The sequence below is a fragment of the Orycteropus afer genome, unplaced genomic scaffold (genome assembly GCF_000298275.1).
Source record: "Orycteropus afer afer isolate SDZICR_OR568_19922 unplaced genomic scaffold, OryAfe1.0 scaffold00157, whole genome shotgun sequence".
In the NCBI taxonomy this organism is placed as follows: Eukaryota; Metazoa; Chordata; class Mammalia; order Tubulidentata; family Orycteropodidae; genus Orycteropus; species Orycteropus afer.
In genome coordinates this window covers 7140942-7151790 of record NW_006921744.1, presented here as the reverse complement: position 1 = coordinate 7151790, position 10849 = coordinate 7140942, and the positions used below count along the sequence as shown (strand labels likewise).

The 10849-nt window shown below is 40.1% G+C and overlaps 1 protein-coding gene across 1 annotated transcript in view; it reads right to left on the bottom strand.

The window, feature by feature from the left end:
• RUBCNL (rubicon like autophagy enhancer) overlaps positions 1–10849 on the bottom strand; it is a 61080-nt gene that overhangs the window by 37927 nt on the left and 12304 nt on the right. The window contains exons 2-6 of the mRNA XM_007946371.1: positions 9388–9470; positions 8710–8920; positions 1823–1924; positions 1085–1145; positions 400–532 (exon numbers count right to left, since the gene is read on the bottom strand). Coding sequence (XP_007944562.1) covers positions 400–532; positions 1085–1145; positions 1823–1924; positions 8710–8920; positions 9388–9470 — 590 coding nt within the window. The remainder of the gene's footprint in view (positions 1–399; positions 533–1084; positions 1146–1822; positions 1925–8709; positions 8921–9387; positions 9471–10849) is intronic.

Below are 10849 nucleotides of genomic sequence, written 5' to 3'. Positions count from 1 at the left end.
TTTTTCCAGTTTGTTCCTGGGATAGTATTACAGGTAGGCCACACCCCTGGGGAAACTCCCCCTAGACTGACCGGCCGCTTAGGACGCAGTCATGTGATCCATCATGGGAACCACCACTCACAAGTGAAGTCCAGCCAAGTTGACACATCTTCAACTATCACACCACTGTACAGATATACCACATTTAGTTTATCCATTAATCTGTTGATGGACACTTCTGGCTATTGTGAATAAAGATGTAGTGACATTTGTATACACACATCTGATTGAGTCCCTGCTTTCAATTATTTTGGGTAAATTGCCTAGGAGTGGAATTGATGGCTCATAGGGTAATTCTATGTTTAACTTTTTGAAGAACTGCCCACCTGTTTTCCAAGGTCAGTTTATGTTGATACTCACTATGGAGCCAGTGGCACTCAAGGAACTTGCCAGCTGATAATTAACATCTGATGATATCCAGCACTTCCGGAAAACTTGGTATAGTTCTTTGGCTATTAGTTCAGCAGAGTTGAAGTCTGGCTCACAAACACCACTGAAATGTAAGAAGATGTAGAAACTGGAAAACTACATTCACAAGTGGCAGCACACTCAGGCAGGTTCTCAATGCTCCTTCCCACCTCCAGTAATTCAGAGGAGAATGTCATATTAAAGACTACTAGGCAGCTTACTCAACACAATGCCTCTACTCTCAAGAAAACATCTTTTATTTATTGAAGGTACCAAGATTTGGAGGTATGGTGAAAAGAGCAATCAACTTAGAAGACGTGAGTTCAAGGCCCAGCTCTGCTACTTAATGGTACTGTGTCCTTGTGAGCATAATCCTTCTGAGCCTCATTTCTACATCCACAAAATGGGACAATAAAACCTGCCCAGCCTCAGGAGATCCATGAGGATATTAAATGAGAATGAACACAAAAGACTTTTATATAGTCTAAAATCATAAAAACTTCAATGGGGACTATGTCATTGTTAGGCGGTAATCTTTGCTGTTGGAACTGGCTGAACTTGGTCAAAATGCCAGCAGCTTTGTATTCACAAGGCCTTGAAGAGGACTTTCCAGGGGGCATAGGTGTAAGATAGTTACCTCTTGGAGGAGCTGTAGGAACATCCACAGGTTTCTGTGACATCATCAAACTCTCCAAGTTCTTTAGGAAAATAAAGAGTAGAGAGGTCTTTTCAGCCTGTTTCATTTAATCATAGTCAGTATAAGAAGACACAACAGTAGTTCCCTGCATCAGACATCAATCTCCCACTAAAAGAACCAGTTATTCACACTTCAGATTCTTCTGGGTTTTCTATAAGCCTATTTGGGTTTTCCTATAATCTGGTACTATAATGCACCGGATAATGACCAAAGATGGCATTTAGAAATATAAAGTCTTCTGGAATTCCACAGAGGCCAGACATCTAGACCACAGTAAATATCTACCTTCTCATTCAATTCATATGAGATGTGAGAAGATTAGCTATCAGGCATATTAAACAACTAGAACATCGTATTTTTTATATAGTAAAGGCATACTCTGATCTTGGGAGGAGTCTCTCTCAATGCTCTGGTGGCACAGTACCTTAAGCATTTGACTGCTAACCAGAAGATTGGCAATTCAAACCCACCAGCTGTTCCACGGAAGGAAGATGAGGCAATCTATTTCTGTAAAGATTTACCCCCTCGGATCCAATGGGGTCGCTGTGAGTCAGAACTGATTCAGTGGCAGTTCAGTGAATTTGATATAATATGGTATTGTGTGTGATGTATGTTTGGTTATGTGTGAGTTGTGGGTGGGATGTACCCAGTCACACCAGGTGAGTTTCCAAATCTTACCTAAAATGACAAATTCATCAAAGTCACATTTGCAGGTCTTCTTTACCATATTATAGTCAGTAGGTGTTTCAGCCACTGGGCTGACCTTTAACACAGCACAACCTAGAAAAAAGAGTATAGTGGGTTTTGACAAGAAAAAAAAAAGACTGTGTAACCTGCAACACCCAACTAAATAGAAATCAGAAAACGAAGGCACTAAGGGTTTAGTTCTACCACCTGCCTGTTAGTTTGTCATACTGTGTGGCTTGTGTGTTGCTGTGATGCTGGAGGCTATGCCACTGGTATAGGTCACCCATGGTGGACGGTTTCAGTGGAGCTTCCAGACAAAAATAGACCAGGAAGAAAGGCATGGTACTCTATTTCCGAAAATTAGTCATCGTGCTTTTTCAAGACCTATGTAAATGAGATCAAATTGACAACAGCAACTCAAAAGGACCTTAGGGAGCAGTGAGTTTATGTTAATGGGGGAGGAACAATTTAGAAAAGGAGGGTGAGAATTGTTGCATAACTTGAAGAATCAATTTAATCAATGCAATCAGTAATTCAGTAATCAATGTCAGTAACCAATTCAGTAATCAGTGTCACTGAACTGTACATGTAGAAACTGGTGAATTGGTGTATGTTTTGCTATGTACATTCTCAACAACAACATTGAAATTTAAAAATAATTGAAAAATGGAGGGAGCCCTTTCTGTGTTCTTCTTATAGTGCCTATAATAAAGTAAAAGAGACTGATCAACATATACATGACACACAGTTGAAGAAAAATGAAAGGGGGAAAAACATGTCAGCTTCACAGTGGGACAAATTGTATAGCAGCCAAAAACATACTCATGCTTTTTGACCCTCATACCAATCAGGGAGTTGACCTAAGGAAATCATTAAAAAAGAAAATAATAATTCAGAAAACTGTAACAACATGAAAAAAATGGTTATGAAATCCTTTAATATAATCAAAATTAATTAATATAATTTTATAACTGTGATTAACATAATCTCATAAAACATGCACCCACTTGATTAAGCACAGAAAAGAGGAAGAAACAAAGAAATACAGTCATTTCGGGGAATAATACAGCCTGTAGATAACATGTACTTTTGTTCTTTTATGCATAACGTCGCTATCAGTTGGTGACCACTAGACCACAGCTGACAACAACAGCAACATAGGTTACATAGAGGTTACACGAATGAGTTTGCTAGTGAACTGGTCTGGGTTTAAGAGTTTAAAGCAACAGTGCCCCATCCTAGCTGGTTGACTACAGACAATCACACCCTCCAAACCTCAGTTTCCTCATGGGTAAAATGGGGTAGTGGCACCCACCTCTGTTTTCTCACACTCTTTTGACCATAATCCACAATAACAGTCAATTTACATTGGGACTCAGTACAAACAAACATATTTAACTGATGCAAAAGTTTCAGGGATACAACAAGGGCAAGGAGGTGGCATCTTCTGACCTCCTCTAACTACACAGGAGGAGGAGAGACTCACTTACAGCAGCTCAAGGCCTATTCCTGCGAGGCCAGACATGCTACCTTCCTCTAGCCCTTTCACCTACCCTGACACCAACTGTCCCTCCCATGGCACTCACTACCTCTCTGCTGGGCTCAACAATTCACTGCAGTGGACACACAGAACTCACAGATTATAGGGTTTATTAGGGAAGCAACAGGCTACAGTTCAAGTTCAGGAATGTGCACAGTCTCTCTCAGCCGGCAGTCTCACTCAGCAGCCAGCAGTTTCTCTCAGTCTCTCTCAGTAACACATCTCTCTCTCTCTCAGCAGTGCATGTCTCTCGTGTCTCTCTCTCAGTAGCATGTGTCTCTCACATCTCTCTAAGTAGCATGTGTCTCTCATGTCTCTCTTTCCCTCTCTCAGCAAGCATATCTCTTTCAGCAGCATATCTCTCAGCTGGCAGTGAGAGATTACTCCTTCTGCCTCTAGGAGGACTCCTTTTTAGTAGCCAAAGTGGCCAAACCAACCAATCCCCACACCAGAATTCTACACACCTGAGGGAGAGGGAACTTCCCAGAAGATTCCTTCCTGCTGCTCCAACAGAAATAAACCAAGTAGATAACATTAACAATCAGCTACTCAGGCAAAGGGGGTGTTATAAAGACCATGGCTAGAAAAGCCATACTATGTAATTTACTACACTGCAAGGGAACAATGCTTGTCCTAAGCCTGTGCACTCTGATATTTCCTATTTTATTTCATTTAAAAAAAAAAAAAAACTCTCAGTACCAACCTGTAGCTTAAAAAACTCTGATCTACCTCCATGAGGTAGCACTATCATCACAAAATTTCCCTTAATAAATATATATATGAGGGAGTTCTGGTGACGTAGTGCCTATATATGTTTATTTATGTCACAGAAATATTTTTTTTTAATTTCATTTAATGTATTTACATATTTGTTCTTTTTAAAAGTTTCAGTTACATCACTTTCCACTCAAACATTCAGCAAATATTTATAGAAGACTTTGTTTCAGACAAGCCACTATGCTAAGTATAAATAAAAATAAGACAGTTTCTCATTCATCAAAGAATTTAAATCTCAAGAGGGAGCTGAGGAACTGGCACATTTAACTACAAGAAAACCCAGTTGTGTGCCATGAACTAGAAGGTTCAGAGGCTGGGCTCCACATTACATAACTCTAGGAGGAACAACTTGCAGGGAAGACAATGGAGCATTCTGGAGCATGTTTCATTCTATATGAATGGCATCCCTGCCCCATAATACAAACTAGGGTGCATGTCACAGTGCTGCTGGTAGGATGAGAAGGACCTGGTGTGCGGTTATTGGGGGAAAACAGCATTCTAGGGGAACCTAGGAAAAGCAAAGGGACGGAGGCAGGAGCTATTGAGAATGTTTATCAGCAAACAAACACTCTAGTGTAAGAGAAGCCCACATTTACAACATAGGAAATGGCAGGAGATGCCTATAGGAAAGGCAGGGAGAAGCTGGATCACACAGGCTAAAATATCCAGGATGAAAAATGGAACAAACTCAACACTCCATATCAGAGTACTGTAAGTTGTGCTCTAAGAAGACACATGTGTGTAGGTTCAACTAGAAGAGAGATAATGAAATAAAGAGAGAAAATTAAACAAAACAAATATATACTAAACTGAGCAATTCCACTCCTACCCAAAAGACTTGAAAGCAGGAACTTAAACAGACACTTGTACACCAATGTTCACAGCACTAGTCACAACAGCCAAAAGGTAGAAACAATCCAAGTTTCCACCAACAGACGAGTGAACAAAACAAAATGTGGTCTACACAAACAGTGGGATATTACTCTGCCATATAGAAAAGTGAAGTCCTGATACATACCACAGCATGGATGAAACTTGAGAACATTATGTTAAGTGGAAAGGACACAAAAGAACAAGCACTAAATGATCTCAATCATATGAAAAATCTAGGAATGGCAAACGTACATAGACCAAAGTTTATCAGTGGTTACCAGGCATAGGTGGAAGGAAGAAATGGGGAGTATTGCTTAAGGGGCCCTGAGTTTCTGTTAAGGGTGATAAAAAAAACTTAGAAATAGATAGTGGTGATGGTTGCCCAACATGATGAGCAAAATTAATGTCACTGAATTATACACATAAAATATGTTGAAATGATAAATGTTTATATATATATATATATTATATATACATACATATATGTGTGTGTATATATAAACATGTGTGTGTGTGTATATACACACACAAACATAATTAAGTTTAACTATAACATTGTTTATAGTTTGGAATATAAGTTATTTCATTATGTACTAGTACACACACACACATATAGTAGAGGGTCAGCAATAAAGGGGAAGACCCTCAACAAGACAGACTGACACAGTGGCTGCAATGATGGGCTCAAGTATAGCAAGGATTGTGAGGAGGCACGGGACCAGGCAGTGTTTTGTTTTGTTGTACACAGGGTTGCTATGAGTTGGTGCCAACTCAATGGCATGTAACAATAACATATATGCACGTATATGTGCATGTATATGTGTATATATATATATATATGTGCATATATATGTGTGTGTATATAATGTGCATATATACGTGTATATATGTGTATTATATATATATATATATATATATATATACACACATACATATGCATGGAGCTCTGGTGGTATAGTGCCTAATCAGAAGGTTGACAGTTCAAACCCACCAGCCACTGTGTGGAACAAAGACTGAGCAATCTACTTCTGTAAAGATTTGCCACCTTGGAAACTGAAAGGGGGTCACTATGAGTCAGAATCGACTTGATGGCAATAAGTTTTTTTTTTTAATATATATATACAAAATTTTTTAAAATGAAAATATAACCTAAATGCAGTTTTTCTATAAAGACTGGCCGAAAGATTAATGTAGTGGTCCAGGTAACAGGCAAAAAGAGAGAACAGATGAAAGGACATAATTATGACTGAGATGTCAGGATTGACTTGTCCACTAACTAGAAACACTGGAGATAGGATTGAAGCACAAAGAGTTTGAAAGAGACATAGATAAAATCTAGCATACTAAAAGATAATTTGTTTATTTCCTTCACCCACCCCACATCCTTTTTTCCCCACTCATAGGCTTAAAGGGGTGATCTTCATATCACAGTCCTAAATCCCCTGTCCACAGAACACTGACCAGCTGTGAACCCAACCAAGTCAAGCCCGCCCCAAGTGCTCTCCTCTGGAATCTGGATTTGAAATTCTGCAAGACTGAGCTGAACAGGGAGGACCTGGTTGAGAAGTCAGGGGTCACAGAGCTGAAGACACAGACCAGGGATAGGCAGAGGAAAACAGCCTGAAAAAAAAAGGAGAATGGAGCAATTGCATGAAGAGAGAAAAAAATGCAAGGCCACAAGTACCAGAAAAGACAGATACAGGAGCTGTCTCTATATTGGTCAGTTCTTATGTGGTCCAGCAGAATAACCTCCACTGGGTTCAATGAGAATTTGCTATCTCCTTTGGGGAATCCCTTTTAATTTGAGCTAGTTAACACATTCAAGAAATATTTATTGCACGATAAATATGTGCCAGGCATTGTACTAGGTACCACATAGAGTGAGTTCCTCCATTGCTACCAATCAGATTCCTGAATAAGATGCTAGGTAAATGCTACTTGTAATGGAATATTATCTCCTGAAAATAAGTGTCAACTTGACTTGGCCATGATTCTCATTAGCAGTTATGTAATGATGGATTTTGGCAGTTGTGAAATGATGTGATCACCCCCCATGATGTGATCTGATGTAAGAGGTTAAGATGGGATGCAGCACCCTTACTCAGGTCACAGCTGTGATCTGATGTAAGGAGAGTTTCCCTGGGGTGTGGTCTGCATCACCACATACCTTACAAGAGAGAAAAGGGAGCAGAGACAGAGGGACCTCCTACCACCAAGAAAGAAGAGCCAAGAGCAGAGTAGGCCCTTTCGACCTGTCATCCCTGCATGGAGAAAATTCTAGACCCAGGAGAAGACTGATGACAAAGACTTTCCCCCAGAGCTGCCAGAAGACAAGCCTTCCTTGTAGTTGGCACCCTGAATTCAGACTGCTAGCCTCCTAAACTGTGAGAGAATAAGTTCGTTTGTTAAAACCATCCACTTGTGGTATTTCTGTTATAGCAGCACTAGGAAACTAAGAAGTCAAGAGGAAAATCAAGTTTTAGTTTTTAATCTTTAATCATTTTTGCAGAGAGGGGATTGTGAAGGAGTGACAGAAATGACTTTGGCATAGGCATGTTAAGTCTAGAGGGTGAACCAGGTGAATATGTTTAATAGGTCCCAGCCACATGGAGAAAGTGCTTAGAAGAGAGGGATATGACAGAAAACAGATTTGGAAGATATTGAGAAGGAATCATTGAAGGTGTTGTAGTGGATAAATTCTCCCAGGAAGTGAATATAGAAAAGGAAAGAAATAGACTCATAGCTAGGGAAAAGTAAGATGACCACAACCCCTAACAGCAATTCTCAGCTTAGGCATCCCTTCCTCTGGGAAGTACTCTCTGTATCTCCAGAATGAGGCAAGTTGTTCCCACTCTGTGATCCACTGCTCTAGGTACCAGCACCACGTGCTGTTGAGTTGACTTTAACTCACAGCAACTCCATGTGTATCAGAGTAGAATTGTGTTTGATGGGGTTTTCAGTGGCTGACTTTTCAGAAATAGATCACTAAGTCTTTCTTCTGAGGCACCTCTGGGTGGACCCAAACCACTAACCTTTAGGTTAGCAGCTGAGTGAGCATGTTAACTGTTTGCTCCCTGGGTACCACACTGCTTACTTGGCCATCTGCTCCAGCTTCTCAGCTCCTTGAGGGAAGGAGCACCTCAGGTTTACCACTGTATTCTCACCACCTAGCACTCAAATGAATGAAAGAGGAATACTTGAAAGAAAAAAAAAAAAAAACTAGACAATATGTAAGAAGAGCTAGGAAAACACTTTGTCTTAAAATACAAAGGAAGAAAGGAAACAGTCACTGCCAAAAAAAAAAAAAAGGATAAAGTTTAAGATCACAAAAGATCAAAGAAAACCACCATAGGATATGGCCAGTGAATGGAGCATGAACACCAATCCCAGCTCAAAATGGCAGAAATGGTGGGGATTCCACAGATCACTCAAGAAGTTTCAGACAAATGATTTAAAGATTTACTTCACAATCTGACAAGGGAGACGGGATGTGTACAGAGGTCACAATACCAAACTTCACTGCCGTGGAGTCAGATCCAACTCATAGTGACCCCTCCTTGGGTTTCCAAGGCAGATTGCCCAACCTTCCTTCTGAAGAGTGGCTAGTGGGTTTGAACCATCAGTCACACCCAGTACAAGTAAATATAACAGATGAGGCATAAAACCTTCCCATATTTGTGCAACTTGCCTTCACAACCACTGTCTGAAGCAATGGAAGACCCAGATTCTTGCTTTATGTTGTCATAAAAGGTCACTTCCAGGTCAACCTGATCATTCCCAAGTGACACACTGTCTTCGTTTACACTCCAGTTCTCTGTCTGCTGTTGGCTCAGGAGATTATACTTCATTTTCTCCATTGCTGATATAATCATATCTGCAACATAAAAGTGTGCATTTTCCTGCAGGAAAAAAAAAAAAAAAAAACAGGTCAGTTAAAATGCAAACATAGCCAACTTTTTTCACTGAGTATATATAAGCTTGAAAAATCAAGAATATATATATGTATATTTTTCATTTAACTGAGTTATCATTTATGTCTTATCATTCACATCTCCCAGACATGTAAAATTTAGTTCACTGTAAACAACAATCCATTATGAATTCCCTGTGATACAAAACACAGGTAGTGGCCCATAGCAGACATCACCCATCAATCATAGAAAACTTTTCAGGTGAGCAAAGACATCTCCTTAAAATCTTTCCCAGCTTAACGTTCCTGGCAGCCACTATTAATCAAACCCTGAAATGAAATTAAACCTGGTTGCCATGTCTCGTTAAGGGGAACTTTCTAGGTTTAAATCAGAACAATACTATCTAAGGGACTAAGAATCTCTGTGGCTAAACAAAATATGAAGATAATGTTCACCTTTTCTACATCGATAGGGAGCACAAATGCCTCTGGTAAGAAGGAATTCATAGAAATGGTTCTTCCGTTGACTTGAACAGCACCTGCCAATATAGCAAGTTATTAAAAATGGAGAAAAGGAAGTTCAAAGATTAGCTAGGAAAACAAAAGAAATTGTAAAGAGAAGCTATTAAATACTGAGGAAGAAAAAAAGAGAGAGCGAAGGAAAAACCTAGCACAACTGTAGAATAAATTAAGATAACAGAGGAAAGGACTTTCTGGTGGTAGTTGTTCAGATGTAGTTACATCAAGCAGATATTGTTTTAATGACCATCAGTTCTACAAAAGGCTATTGGAGTAATTTGTAAAGTATCCTCAGAGAAGGGATGGGAGAACAACTGGAGTGAAAGAGACTAAGGAGGCAAAGAAGGTAGAAAGAGAAGAAAAAACTAAACCCATTTCCATTGACATGATTCTCATTCATGGTGACCCCATATGGGTCAGAGTAGAACTGTGCTCCACAGGATCTTCATGGCTATGACCTTTTGGAAACAAATTACCCGACCCTTCTTTTGAGGCACCTCTGGGCCAAATTTTCAGACAGTAGTTGAGCGCATAACCCATTGTGCCACCCAGAGAGTCCTAGAAAAAGAAGAGGGTCATGGGAAAAACCTAGAGGAGATGGGGGGAAATGAGAAGGAGCAAGGCCAAAAGCATTATGGGATCATTTCTTTAACTCACCACAATTGACCCAAATCTTCATGTATTACAGAAGCAAGATGCATCTGAAAAAAGGTCAGCACTGCTTCTCTAAAATGATCTTCCTCAAATGAGAAGAAACTGCAGATGGCATATCCTGCTGACTCATGGGTTCCTACATCCTTAAGCTGCTCCATTATGGGCAATGGACACCAACAAAAGAAAAATTCTGCCACGTGATATCTTATGGGAACATTTAGCAAAACATTTCTGTGAGTGCCATAAGTGCTGAGCTGTCCTCACCTGTTATATTATAACAAAATGTCACAGATGTCTTGGTGATTATGCAGTTCTCAGTGTGCCAAACAGAAGCAAGTAGGGCCACCCTAATCCCTTACTTCATGTTCAGGAAAGCAGCTATTCCATGGAAAACTTTGACCATCTTAGCTTCAGAAGCCATCAGGGGTCAGCAAACATTTTCTATAAAGGACTAAAACCAGTTGCTTCCCAGTCAATTCTCACGGAGGGTGACCCCATGCATGTCAGAGTAGAACTGTGCTCCATTACGTTTTCGATGGCGGATATTTCAGGAGTAGATAGCCAGGTCTTTCTTCCAAAGTAGCTCTGGGTAGACCCAAACCTCCAACCTTTCGGTTGTTGTGTTTGTTGTTATTTGCCATCGAGTCAGCCCGGACTCATAGCGACCCCTCCTTGGGTTTCCGAGGCAGTATCACTATGGAAGTAGATTGCCCAACCTTCCTTCCGAGGAGTGGCTGGTGGGTTT